The following is a 14604-nucleotide window of genomic DNA, read 5'->3' as shown; positions in this document are numbered from 1 at the left end:
GAACATGCAGCACAACAAAATTCACTAGATTTAAGAATCTTCTGGTTCTTTAATGAATGTCCATCAGAATTTTCAATAATTCTCCGCATCATGGTTGTTCCCAAATGACCCAATCGGTCGTGCCAAGTTATGAATTCATTTGGACTAGTAAACTTCTGGTTTACAATGGCATGTGATTCAATCGCACTAATCTTGGTATAATATAACCCAAATGAAAGTGAGGGTAACTTTTCTAATATAACCTTTTTATTTAAATCATGAGTTATGATACATAAGTACTCATGATTTCTCTCATTCATAGTCTCAATATGATATCCATTTCGGCTAATATCTTTAAAGCTCAACAAGTTTCTTAGAGACTTGGTAGATAATAGTGCATTATTTATTATGAATTTTATTTCTCTAGGAAACAAAATTATAGCTCTTCCAGAGCCTTTTATCACATTGCCTGAGCCAATAATAATATTAATATATTCTTCTTTTGGCACAAAATGGGTAAAATATATATTACTTTTGAGAATGGTGTGCGAACTTGCACTATCCGCAAGGCAAATATCTTCACTGTATGTCCTTGCCATTCTCTTCAAAGACAAATAATAATAAAATGAGTAGAAGTATATGCGCATAAAATTATTTTCTTGATTGAAAATATTTTTCTAAGAAGTATAGCACATTCAATAATTTTAAAATTCATAAATATTTTATTAAACATTATTTATATATATTATTCAGATGCATAGAAAATAAAACTTAACAAGAAGTTCTTTACATTATTTATTTACATGAATACTTAACAATTTCACATATTAAACTATTCCATCATTGATCAAATGGCCAATATTTCCTTTAGGATCCTCAAAGAAATCAGATACATCATAATGAGTAGTAGAATTTTCAGCATCATTTGAAACGAAATTTGTTTCCTTTCCTTTATCATCATTTTTCAAAGATGCTTGATAAAGATCGACTAGGTGCCTTGGGGTACGACAGGTATGTGACCAATGACCCTTTTCACCACAACGGAAACATTTATCCTCTGTTGATTTATTTTGTCCATTATTCCTTTCTTTATCCCACTTCTGGTGAGATCCTTTGTGAACATAATTCCTTTTCCTTCCATAATTTTTCTTGCTACTAAAACCTTGCAATTTACCTCTTCTAGGGTAATGATTTGCCGCATTTATTTCAGGAAATGGGACGGCGCCAGCTGGGCATGCTTCATGATTTCTTAAAAGCAATTCATTGTTGCGTTCAGCAACAAGAAGGCAAAAAATTAACTCAGAATATTTTTTAAATCCTTTTTCTCGATACTGCTGCTGCAGGAGCACATTCGAGGCATAGAAGGTTGAGAAAATTTTCTCTAACATATCATTATCAGTTATCTTTTCCCCACATAATTTCATTCATGAGGTGATTCGAAACATTGTAGAATTATATTCATTTATGGATTTAAAATCCTGTAGACGCAAGTGCGTCCATTCATATCGGACTAGAGGAAGTATCACCGTCTTTTGATGATTGTACCTTTCTTCAAGGTCTTTCCACATATCTGCAGGATCTTTTAATGTGAGGTATTCATTTTTCAATCCTTCGTCAAGATGACAACGAAGGAAAATCATGGCTTTGGCTTTATCCTTTTGGGATGCATTATTTTCAGCCTTAATGGTATCTCCAAGATCCATTGAATCAAGATGGATTTCAGCATCTAATATCCATGATAAATAATTGTTTCCAAATATATCAAGAGCATTGAATTCAATATGAGAGAGTTTTGACATAATGAAAATTTATTACCTGAGTCTTCCTAAAATTTGATTAGAGTCTCGTGCTGATAACGTGTTGTAAAATAAATAATTAAGGAAGATATAATAAATATAAAATAAGAAGTATAAATAAAATACTATAGTGTTAATATTTACCCATATTAATATTTACCCATATAATATCTCAATATATTAATAGAAGTGATTTATATATATATCACTAATATATATAGTATCGTATATAAAAGAGAGAGAAAAGAGAGTATTAAGTATTAAAGTCTAAAAGAGAGAAGATTTTGTTATTGATTGTGTGTACCAAACTGAAATTACATTCCACTATTTATATTTTTGAGTAAAGTATCATTTTTGTCCCCAACGTTTAGGGTAAATTCCAAAATTGTTCTTAACGTTTCAATCGTCCTATTTAAGTCCCTAACGTTTCAAAACTGACTCAATGTTGTCCTGCCGTTAGGGATCCGTTAACAGAATTGACGGCGGGACAAAATTGAGACAATTTTGAAATGTTAGAGACTTAAATAAGACAAAAACGTTGGGGACAAAAATGATACATAGAAATAAATTTTAATTTTATTCTTCAATAATGAATTTTTTACTATACATAGTATTCAATTATTTTTTAATCACATCTAAGTAAATTATACTTAATCATATTACTTTTATTTTAAATAAATTATTTTTTTTTATAATTTTACTCTTAAAGAATTTTAGTTATCATGAAATGTTTGTAGAATGACTAGTATATAAACTTGCAGAAAAAAATAATATATATACGATAAAATATAAATTATACCTTTTGTCTCTAATGTATCAAAATTCTTTAAAATTATAAAAAAAATAAATTTATTTAAAATGAAAGTAATGTGATTAAGTGTAATTTATTTAGATGTAATTAAAAAATAATTGAATATTATGTACAGTAAAAAATTAATGTTATTGAAAGATAAAATTGAATTAAAATTTATTTTTATATATCGTTTTTGTCCCTAACGTTTTCGTCCTATTTAAGTCCCTAACGTTTTATAATCGTCTCAATTTTGTCCTGCCGTCAATTTTGTTAACGGATCCTAACAGCAGGACAACATTGTCAATTTTGAAACGTTAAAGACTTAAATAGGACGATTGAAACGTTAGGGATAACTTTGGGACTTACCCCAAACATTGGGAACAAAAATGATACTTTACTCTATATTTTTTTGGGTGACATTCCACTATTTATAGAGGTAACATACTTGCTTTTTCAATACTTCTTTAATGTCATTCACTTTAGAGAATGTGAACTGCACATAATGAATGGGCATCCATATCATCACCTTATCACAACAGAAATCTGACCTGCTTATTTATTGCTGTAGGGGAGTGACCAATCAATGGATTTAGATTCTCTAAAGTTTAAATTTCATTTTAGAGAGTAAGGTGTGATCTTCTACCTTTGAATAGTTTCTCTTTTATATTTATTCTTGGTCTTACCTATGAAATAAATGGTGAGAAATCACACTTTACTATCTAAAGTGAAATTTAAACTTTAGAGGATCCAAATCCCCAACCACTTATTTCTGACGTGCATTTTATTTATTCTATTTATTTTTTATTATTATTATTTTTCAAACAAAGTAATTATGCATATACATTTTACATCATCCAGACTATATGCATACTTGTTCCACAACTCCAAATTAAATTGTACATATAATAAAAGTTTTTTATTTTAAAAAATACTTTAACTAAATTTTGAAAAATAATAATAATAAAATATGGATATATATTATATTAAATAATTTAATTAAATATGTTAAATTAAATAAAAACAATACACGTCAATTTTAAAAATTAGATCCTTTCAATTTTTTTATTTAAAAAAATAAAATGTAATCTCTTAACATATATTTTATTAATAAGAACAAGAAAAAATATAAAAAAATATTAAAATATTAAAAATTATATTTTATTATCTTAATTGATTTTTTTTTTAAAAAGATACATTTTTAGTAAATTTCTATCATCAAATTATTTATCATATACATAAAAAACCAACTTAAATAGTTATATTAAAAAAATAAAAATATTATTTATATACGAAAATTAATTACTATATATTTATTTAATTTTATTATATATTTTAGAGTGATAACTAATTCTAATATATACGTAATATAATTAAAAATTTTTAAAAAATAGATAACACAACGGTTCATTGCCAATAAGTAATAGCTCAAATGGCATAGTCTCCCGATACTCAATTAAAGTCTCCTATCTTTGGTAAAAAAAAAAAAAAAAACACAACGGTTCATTTAACCAGTTCGATGACCGGTTTGATTAATTTGCCCTTCTCTAATTCCTGTGACAGTGTTACTCCAGCAGCTTAGAATCGCTGCACCAGCTCAGTTTCCCGCGCCACCACCTCTTGCTACTCACTTGGTTCTTCTCCTGATTAAGGAAATTGAAGGAAGATGGAGTATGTGAGCCCTGAAGGACTTCGCTTGGACGGTCGCCGCCCCATGGAGATGCGGCAAATTCGAGCCGAGATTGGTGCTGTTTCCAGAGCTGATGGGTAATTCTTTTCGTGCTTTTCAAACCTCTTAATTTCCAAATTAGGGTTTGGCTAATGCGTGGTTTTTGTTTTTGGAACCAGTTCTGCTATTTTTGAGATGGGTAACACCAAAGTGGTTGCTGCTGTATATGGCCCCAGAGAGGTAAATAACTTTTCAATTTGCATTTCAGCATTATTTGATATGATTGCTGTATTAACTTGTATGCCTTTCAGGTCCAAAATAGGAGCCAGCAAATGAGTGACCAGGCTTTGGTGAAAAACAATTTTTTTCTTATCAAGTTATTATGCATTTTGTGTCTAGGTAGTGTATTTTGCTGGATACCTAATTGCTGTCTCTCTATCTACATGCTTCTCATCATCTCTGTAGATTCGATGTGAGTACAGCATGGCTAACTTTAGCACTGGAGATCGCAAGAGGAAACCAAAGGGTGACAGGTTTTCTCATATGCTCTTGCTTAAATTTAATTCCTAGTTCTTTTTTGTTTGGGCACTGTTTTTAGTTATTTATAATGTTGAAATAGTAGCTCAAGACTGAATTGGATGATGCAAATAATGCTAATATTATGAAACAGAACACTGAACAATATGTCAGCAGTACATAACATTCTAATTTCAATCTGTAGCAGTAGAATATGTAATGTGTCAATTAGAACAGTGCAATGATGAATTTGGAGAACACTAGAATCTTTGTCCCACAGTTAAATTTAGCAACCAAACGAAGGAGTCACTGAGATATGTAAGTAGCCAACATGAGCAACTAATCACTGATGTGTCCAAGTGAAGGGTCTTTAAGATATCTCGGTCTGAGAAGAGTTGACAGTACAGAAGAGAATTTGGAAAGGAAGGAGAAACTTAGGGCATACCATTCCCCACCAATATACATCTTATGACACTTTAACTTTTTCTTTTTGATTGTGTTAAACTGGTTCTTATGGCCAAATTGCCAGGTTCTTTAACACTAGGAGAATGACCTCTTGCTCTTCTTTTTCTGACGGGATTTTTCTCTTGCTACAGGAGATCAACTGAAATTTCTATGGTTATTCGACAGACTATGGAAGCATGCATAATGACACATTTAATGCCTCGTTCCCAGGTTCCATTTTACACAGCTTCTGGAATCTCTTTTTCATTAATGTAAATTGTATATTTATTGTTTGTATGATTCATATATGTCATTTGCAGATAGATATTTATGTCCAAGTTCTCCAAGCAGATGGTGGTAAGTTAAAACCTTATAATGGGATCTTGTTATCACCATTTTTCCTCATGATAAATATTTGTTTATCTTGTGCTCTTCTAATAATTTATCTTCTGTTAAATCTTTCTAGTATTAACAAATGATTCTTTAGTTTCTTTGAAGCCCTTCATTATTGACCATTAACTAACTCTTTTCCCCAATATTCCTTGTGTAGGAACTAGATCTGCATGTATCAATGCTGCAACTTTGGCCCTTTCTGATGCTGGGATCCCCATGTGTGATCTTGTAACTTCATGTAGTGCTGGATACCTTAATAGCACCCCTTTGCTTGGTATGCACCTATTTTACTTGACTTTTCAAATGGCTAAATGCAAGTTTGTGTTTTCTTTTAAACTGCTCATCTTTTGTTTTAGCTTTGCAACTTTGTAATTATTGAAACTTGTTGTATGAATATGGACAGATTTGAACTACGTAGAAGACAGTGCTGGAGGTCCTGATGTAACTGTTGGAATTCTGCCAAAGTTGAATAAAGTGACACTTCTTCAGGTTAATTTTCATTGCATCATTTTGTTTTTCGGATTTCTTATAGTCAACAGTGTAAAGTTAGTTTTAGACCTTTTTTTTTGTTACCCCAATATGCATTCTTTCTTTTGTTGCTGGCTGTAGATGGATTCTAAACTACCGATTGACATTTTGGAAAATGTTATGCAACTGGCAACTGAAGGCTGCAAAGCAGTTGCAAATTACATCCGTGAAGTAAGTGCTGTACCTCAATTTTGTGATCACCTTCAAAGGAATCAAATCATGGCCTATTGATTTCTTAGCTTAATTCCTGATCTCTGTCCTGCTTAGCAGATTCTATTAGAGAACACAAAGCAACTGGAGTATCGACGGGGTGTATAATTCAGTGGCTGAAGTGATGTGTCCTTTTTGCTATCTACCTGGAAATATTTTTGGCATGTGGGTTGTTTGTGAAACAAGAAATGCAGAGCTTGATGTTCTTATAAATTCATTTTGTCTTGTACTTTCAGTGTTCCCTGTATTTTAGCAAAGTCTGAATTAAATGTTTGACTTATTGACTGAAAGAAAATAGAGAGAATTAAAAGTTCCCCTGGATTCTGATTCTTAGGCTGTAAATCTTTCCAGATGAATTTGTCAACAGAATTTTGATGATGCCGTTCATTTCTTCTTTGGCCAACATATTCAATTTTCCCGTCTTAATAAATAATAATGATTACGAAAGCTATTTGTAATTTATATTTACATATAGTTTATTTATTTATTTTGAATTGAAACTGGTCACTAGGGTTGAATAAAATCAATATTATCCTACAGTGACCGTTATTAAGAAAAAAAAAAGACAAGAATAATGTTACAGAGAAACCCAATTCCTCCATTTTAGAGAAATTAATAAATAGAATATTTACCAGCGAAAATGATTGATTGCTGGTTATAACTTTGAATAAAATAGATACACCACCATGTTCACTGAATCAAAAAGTATGCATAGAACTAACTTGGGTTGGCTGAGTGGTTCACTTGTCCACTTAAGCAAGTGTTACGGATCCGAATTACGCCTTATGTATGCAATAACCCATTGCCAGAATGCCAGTGACAGATCCTTAAATGGAGCTTAGATATGTGGTGGATTAGTCCTTAACCAAAAAACTGAAAAAAGTTCCATTAATATTACTTAATTAACACTTTACACCACCATTGAATTCATTACATTCCAAGGTCAATAATGTCACTAACAATGACTAAATCCCCATAATGGTCCCCGAGATTGACGCTGTGCACCAAAATTGTCCCTGAGATTCCAATTGCACCAATTACGTTCCTGAGATTGGAAAATTTGCACCATAGTGATCCCTGACCCGTTTTCCGTTAACGGCGCGCTGACGTGGCTTGATGACGTGGATTTTTGGTGACACGTGTCACCTCATGGTTTGGCCACGTGTAACGGTATGATGACGTGTCGGTCAACGACACGTGGCAAGCCGACGTGGATGGGTATGCCACGTGTCACAATGCTATTTTGCCACGTGTCAGATTATGCCACGTGTCGCAATGCTATTTGTCCACGTGTCATCCACGATGTCATCGTTACATGTGTACCAAATTGGTCCCTTACTTTGCATCTAATGACTCATTTTAGTCCCTAAAATTGAATGTCGTGCACCAAATTAGTCCCTTCATCAGTTTTTTCTCATTTTTTTTTATAAATTTAAAATTCTCATTATATATTTGAATACACTAATTTTAATTTTATCTTTTCACAAGTTATTTAAATACAAGTGTTTTTATAAAATATTTTTAAAATATTAGTTTTAATTATACAATTTTTTTCTACAATATTTTATTAAAAGAATTATGTGACATATTGATATTGATTTAATAAAGAGTGTAAGTTAAGAGTTTAATACTATGGTATCTACTCCAATGAAGATTTAATGATTATCTTCATGTGAAGATACATCATTTTGACCATTGGATGATAGATTGTAGGGCTTGATTTTATTTGAAGTAAAATTGTTACCTTTATGTAAAGTGTTGCTAAATAAATAAGTTACACTTTTTAAACAAGGATCATCATGAGAAGATGTTTTTGGCATTTTCATGGGAGTAGTTGCCTAATAATATTCCTTAATACAATTTTTTTAATATTTAACACTTTAATAAATATTTTAAGAATACTTGATAAGACACTTATTAACTAATATAAATTTATTATTCTCATCCATTTTAAGAATGTTCGATTTTCTATATAATTAACTTCTCACTAAATTAATAAGATAGATTTATACTGTCGATTATAATAATTCATTTTATCTATAACTTGTTAGGCGGCTTTTTCATATATTACACTATTAATTAATATAAGTACTTATTATAACTATGACTTGAACAATATTAAAACAGATACAAATAAACACAAGAGGCAATAATAAAGTTTTGGTTTTAGTTAACATGTACACCAATGATACAAGTTAACATTATTAATTAAAAAATTTATTATAATATAATTAAAATTAGTGTATAAAAAAATATAAAAACTTTTAAATTTATAAAAAAATGAGAAAAAACTGATGAAGGGACTAATTTGGTGCACGATATTCAATTTCAGGGACTAAAATGAGTCATTAGATGCAAAGTAAGGGACCAATTTGGTGCACATGTAACGATGACATCGTGGATGACACGTGGACAAATAGCATTGCGACACGTGGCATAATCTGACACGTGGCAAAATAGCATTGTGACATGTGGCATACCCATCCATGTCAGCTTGCCACGTGTCGTTGACCGACACATCATCATATCGTGACACGTGGCCAAACCATGAAGTGACACGTGTCACCAAAAATCCACGTCATCAAGCCACGTCAGCGCGCCGTTAACGGAAAACGGGTCAGGGACCACTATGGTGCAAATTTTCCAATCTCAGGGACGTAATTAGTGCAATTAGAATCTCAGGGACAATTTTAGTGCACGGCGTCAATCTCGGGACCATTACGGGGATTTAGTCCACTAACAATACTAAGTATTATTAGCATCCTAAGCAACAATTACGTAATCTGCTGCTATGTTACTATTAATTAATAGCAACACATCCAAAACATATGTGGTGCATGTTGCGCCTGCTATATATATGATTAGCAATTGATATTGGATTATTTATGCATATAACAAGAGTGAGTAGTGGGGCCAGAAATTTTTTACCGGTTGTCTCAGCAAGAGAATAAATTGGTTGCCGTGTTTCCATGTATAGTACTGCTGCCTCTCCATTATATTTATAGTAGTGTATACATCCTTGATGGCCTTCTTGTTGTTATGCTTAGTGGGTTTAAGTCACACAAAATGTGATTTTGAGGCTATCTTCAACTTCGGGGATTCAAACTCAGACACTGGTGGTTTCTATGCAGGTTTTCCCGCACAGTCTGCTCCTTTTGGAGTTACTTTCTTCAAAAAACCAGCTGGCCGAGCTTCCGATGGCAGACTCATGATTGATTTTCTTGGTAATCTTTCATATTCTTTCTTCCTTAGTTGGTTTTTTGTCATCAACCATTTATAAACCAAGGGCAGACTTATCTGGTTATTCATTGATACTAAATTACTAATATTAATAATTATATTTTACATTTGATTTGGCAGCTCAAGCTCTTGGATTGCCATTTTTGAGTCCCTATCTGCAATCAATAGGATCAAACTTCAGACATGGGGCCAACTATGCAACATTGGCATCCACTGTGCTTATTCCTAACACTTGTTTGTTTGTCAGCGGGATCAGCCCTTTCTCTCTTGCTATCCAGCTCAACCAAATGAAGCAATTTATAACCAGAGTCCTTGAATTTCATCAAGAAGGTGCAAAATGTACAAAGTTTCTAGTTCCCAAATTTTATTTATTATTTCACCCGTTCCACAAAGACAAAGTGGCATATTAACAAATCCATGTATCTAGATATAAATTATGCCTATATACACTAGCTCTGAATAGAACACTTTGTTCAAATAAACAGTTATTTAAGAATGGAAGCAGTATTATAGGAGCTTACTAGTTTTCTTTTAACAATGCCAAAACTGGCACCCCTTTTCTTGTGTTATCATCATCAATATAATAATTATAAAATAGAGATAGGAGTTATAGGATTAGTATTTTTTTTTTGGTCAAGCGGATTGGACAGCCCTCAATCCTAGCCATTACATTCATGTTTCACATACCCACACAACACACTCACACACACTACCATGGGTTCTTAAACAACAACCAGCCTCAGCTGGGATTTGAACCCGGTGCACCTCCTAGCAAGGCAAACATAATTGCCACTCAACCAAGCATTGCGGTGCAGATTAGTATTGTTTAGAATTGATGAGGTGTCCTATTAATAGAATATTTCAGAGTATCCGAGTCTTGTGAACAAGAGTATTTCAGTACAATTAATTTTACTTTTCTTAGCTTTAACCCTTTTAAGTTCTTGCTTTTAGAATTAACTTTATTTTAGTTCACAACATCTTGCAGAAGCCAAGCTTCCTTCACCGGATATATTCGGAAAATCGCTTTACACATTCTACATTGGCCAAAATGACTTCACTTCCAACTTAGGTGCCATTGGTGTAGGTGGAGTGAAGCAGAAATAGGTGCCACAATTAAGGTGAGACTCAACACCAACACAGATCTATTATTAAATAACAAAATAATAGTTCAGACATTGATGAATTTGGATGTATGGTTTCCTTTGAAAGAGACATTGAGACAGACTAGAGAGACTCTCTCTGATGTACACACTGTTCTGTTAGAGCTCTTTCAGCATCCAACTTCTCATGGTTCAAATCAAACACTTCTCCTTCATATCTATATATAAGTTTAATCACTTCTCAAAACGGTTTATATATTCTTTGGAACACGGATAAAGTATGGCACGAAAGCATGTTGCGGATATGGAGGGGGAAAGTACAATTTCGCAGAGTGACAGCAACAGCATGTGATGATCCTTACAACTACGTAACCTGGGATGGGATCCATGCAACAGAAGCTGCAAACAAGCTTGTTACCTATGCCATTCTCAATGGTTCCTATTCTGATCCCAACTTCCCTCTTCAGGAACATTTTAAATCGATTTGTCTCACGTTCATATTTAGTTTCGATGCGCCACAGTTTTTGCAATGAAGCCACTAAAACTAAGAGAAAGTGACAAAATGTCATGAATTCAGGCCGTATTATTCCTTAAGCATAATATTATTTGATATAAATTAAAGATGAAAAAAACAAAAAAAAACAAAAAAGAGTATAAAAAAGCTACGTGCTTATGGACTACTGAGTACTTACAACAATCTTGTATTGGGCAAGTCAGCAATCTCCTCAGCTACCAACTTATGCTTGCTTACTTTAATTAGTCCCGGTAAAGATTAGGGTGCACATGGGCGGGTCAAGCCGAGTTTGATGTGACCCAGATCCGACTCGAAATATACACTGGGTCTATTTATTAGATCCGAACCTGGCCCTAGACCCGATGAAACCAATACACTTTCGGGCCACAATTATACCGGGTGAAAACTGGGTAAAAATCGGGTGAAAATCGGGCCGTTAACATTACATTACGTTGATACCTTCTTGTAAGTTAGCATGTAAAAATATCCAAATTTCCAAGACTCCAACCATTATTTAACATGGTAAAATTCAGTTAGAAAAATATAACAAGAACTAACCCTTCTTCACAATTAAAGCATAACCACAATCAATACTAATATTGTCTAATAATACCAAATATTTAAATCAATACAAATAACACAATATTATGCATTAGTCTAAAGTCTTATACATTCTAAACATAAAACATTAACTTATAGTCTTATAATGACTAATAACACAAAATATTAAGATTTACAATACTTAAATTCCATATAAGAATAGTCATGATTCAACACTAATAAGTAATAACACACAATATTAATTGTGTATGATGACTGGGCCACCGGGCCGACTTTGGGTGACCCGAGCTATGGCCCGGACCCGACCCAAAATAATGACCAGGTCTATTTTTGAGACCCTTACCCGGCTCTAAACCCGATGAAATCACACCAAATTAGCCCCTAAAGTGTTCGGGACCGGGCCGGGCTTTTGGACCGGGTCGAGTCATGTGCACCCCTAGTAAAGATCCCCAAAAGAAAAAAAAGTTTAATTATTTTGCAAGTCCCTATGACTTTACTGAATGTTTAATTAAGTCTTTATATTTTTTTAATTGGATCTGTATACGTTAATTTTTTTAATTAAATTTCTACCGTGACAAAAAACGTTTAAAATAACAGAATATTCTATTAAAAAAATGAATATTCTCTTTTTTGGGATAAAAAATCTAGTGATTGGACACTTTCATATTTCAAAAATTTCAAAAAAATCCTTTTCATTTGAACCTCACGTTCACATATCCCTAATAGGGCTGGCAATAGATAAGGTATGGTAGGATTTGGACTCTATCTGAAAGGAATTTTCCAACAGTAGTTCTTATCGCAGAAGAACAGAAAGAAAGAAAGGGAAATTGAAAAGGGAAGAAAAGCTAAAGAATAGAAGTATTGAATTTAGTTTTTCAGTAAAACAAAATGAGTCATCCCTTCAATAGAGTTTCCCATCTCTACTTATATAGCACTTTTAAAATCAAAATTAGTTCTCTAATTATCATAATTAATCATCCTTAATCTCAACACCTCCCTCAAACTCGAGCTTGGCCTTGGGACAACTCGCAGTTTGAACCTCAGTCTTTCAAATGTGGAGGCTGTCAAAGGTTTAATAAGAAGATCAGCAACCTGGTTTGTCCCTGGAATATGCATAACATGTAACTGTTTTTGATTTATCTTGTCCCTGATTAATTGTACTTCAAGCTGGAAATGTTTAGTCTTGTCATGTAACACAGGATTTGCCATTAACAAAACAGTGCTTAAGTTGTCACAATATATCGTTGGAGCAGTTTGAAGCTTGACATCCAGTTCTTCTAGCAAATGCTTGAGCCATTGTACCTCAGCTTCACAAGCTGCTACACTCCTAAATTCTGCTTTAACAGAGGAACGACTTATAGTCGGTTGTTTCCTGCACATCCAAGAAATTAAGTTAGCCCCAAAATACACACAATACCCTGACACTGACTTTCTATCTTCTAGATCTGTAGCCTAATCTGAGTCTGCAAATCCATATAATCTCATATCATCGCTTCTGTGCAGGACTAAACCATGATGCTGTGTGCCTCTCAAATATCTTAACACCTGCTTTGCTGCCTTCCAATGAGCTAAGAGGGGAGAATGTATAAATTGACTAATTTTTGCCACAGCAAAAGAGATATCTGGTCTTGTGATGCATAAATATTGTAGAGATCCTACAACAGTTCGATAAAGCTTTGGATCTTCAAAACTCTCTGAACCTGCTGACAACAATTGTAGCGAAGAAACCATAGGGGTTGGCATAGAGCTAGCTTGCGCCATCCCCAATTTTGACAATAAATCTGTAATATATTTGGTTTGTGAGAGATGCAAAGTTCCATTTTCAGTTTTGTGAATCTCAACCCCCAAAAAATAGCTTAAGTCACCTAAATCTTTTAATGAGAAAACAGTGTCCAATTTCTTAATCATGTCAGCCACACAATGTAAATTATTGCCAGTAATTATAATGTCATCCACATAACAAAAAATATAAATAATTGAATTGGTATGTTTCTTTATAAACAAAGAATTATCAGACTTGACATTATTGAAACCAAAAGAGTGCAAAGTGGTGCTTAACTTAATGAACCACTCTCTAGGAGCTTGTTTCAAGCCGTAGAGAGATTTATGCATCCTACAAACATGTGTGTCAGAATTTTCTTCAAAGCCAATCGGCTGTGACATGTAGATTATTTGATGTAAATTCCCACTCAAAAAGGCATTGTTGAAATCAAATTGTCTTATTACCCAATTTCGAGAAAGAGCTAAGCTTAAGATTAGTCTAATTGTTGTAGGTCTAATTACCGGACTAAAAACTTGTTCAAAGTCAAAACCTTCTTCTTGGTGAAAGCCTTGAGCCACTAACCTAGCTTTATACTTGTGAATGGATCCATTAGGGTGTCTTTTAATGGTAAAAACCATTTGCAACCTATAATTTTTGCATTTTCTGGCTTAGGCACTAAAGACCAAGTATTGGTTCTTTGTAGAGCTTGAAACTCTTCTATCATCGCCTCTTTCCAACAAGGAATACTGAGGGCAACATGAGCTGTTTTAGGAGGGTGTTCATCACTAGTTTTGGACCGAATAGAAGAAAAAAATACTTTTGGTTTAGATGAACCTGTTTTAGACCTTGTCATCATAGCATGAGTATTGTGAGGAGTAATTGGTTGTGAATGGTGTGATGTTGTAGAGGGTTGAGTGTTAGAGGATTCTATAGGTCGAAGAACAATCTCTATGCCAGAAGTGGGTTGTATTGGGCCTTGTGGCTGTGTTGGAGTAGGATTGTGGCTAGGACCAAAAGCATCCTCTAATTGATGGCTTGGATAGTCATTAGTTGTGACAGAAGGAACACCTTTAATTGTATGTGAACTAAGTAGAGTGTCTTG

General features: G+C 33.3%; 2 protein-coding genes across 2 annotated transcripts; both read left to right on the top strand.

Moving 5' to 3' along the window:
- Positions 1–4060: 4060 nt before the first annotated feature.
- Positions 4061–6703, top strand: LOC112737915 (exosome complex component RRP41 homolog). The gene is made up of 10 exons (XM_025788069.3): positions 4061–4332; positions 4414–4474; positions 4546–4584; positions 4700–4767; positions 5347–5425; positions 5515–5551; positions 5745–5861; positions 5991–6076; positions 6197–6286; positions 6386–6703. Exons 1-10 carry the CDS (start codon positions 4232–4234, stop codon positions 6431–6433), a joined length of 726 nt encoding a protein of 241 aa, XP_025643854.1. The 5' UTR covers positions 4061–4231; the 3' UTR covers positions 6434–6703.
- A 2506-nt stretch (positions 6704–9209) lies between these two features.
- Positions 9210–10912, top strand: LOC112737914 (GDSL esterase/lipase At4g01130-like). The gene is made up of 3 exons (XM_029291526.2): positions 9210–9549; positions 9686–9895; positions 10551–10912. The coding sequence occupies exons 1-3, from the start codon at positions 9348–9350 to the stop codon at positions 10667–10669; spliced, it is 531 nt and encodes a 176-aa protein (XP_029147359.1). The 5' UTR covers positions 9210–9347; the 3' UTR covers positions 10670–10912.
- Positions 10913–14604: the final 3692 nt, after the last annotated feature.

Source organism: Arachis hypogaea, chromosome 13 (genome assembly GCF_003086295.3).
Source record: "Arachis hypogaea cultivar Tifrunner chromosome 13, arahy.Tifrunner.gnm2.J5K5, whole genome shotgun sequence".
In the NCBI taxonomy this organism is placed as follows: Eukaryota; Viridiplantae; Streptophyta; class Magnoliopsida; order Fabales; family Fabaceae; genus Arachis; species Arachis hypogaea.
The sequence above is the reverse complement of the archived record's forward strand: the minus strand, read 5'-3'. Positions and strand labels throughout refer to the sequence as shown.

What these genes read in the sequence shown, in the direction of transcription:
- LOC112737915 (XM_025788069.3), top strand. Translation starts at nt 4,232, where the DNA reads ATGGAGTATGTGAGCCCTGAAGGACTTCGCTTGGACGGTCGCCGCCCC. An exon ending in GCTGTTTCCAGAGCTGATGG is followed by an intron (nt 4,333 to 4,413) that starts GTAATTCTTTTC and finishes TTTTGGAACCAG; the next exon opens with TTCTGCTATTTTTGAGATGG. An exon ending in AAATGAGTGACCAGGCTTTG is followed by an intron (nt 4,585 to 4,699) that starts GTGAAAAACAAT and finishes TCATCTCTGTAG; the next exon opens with ATTCGATGTGAGTACAGCAT.
- LOC112737914 (XM_029291526.2), top strand. Translation starts at nt 9,348, where the DNA reads ATGGCCTTCTTGTTGTTATGCTTAGTGGGTTTAAGTCACACAAAATGT. An exon ending in ACTCATGATTGATTTTCTTG is followed by an intron (nt 9,550 to 9,685) that starts GTAATCTTTCAT and finishes TTGATTTGGCAG; the next exon opens with CTCAAGCTCTTGGATTGCCA. An exon ending in CCTTGAATTTCATCAAGAAG is followed by an intron (nt 9,896 to 10,550) that starts GTGCAAAATGTA and finishes AACATCTTGCAG; the next exon opens with AAGCCAAGCTTCCTTCACCG.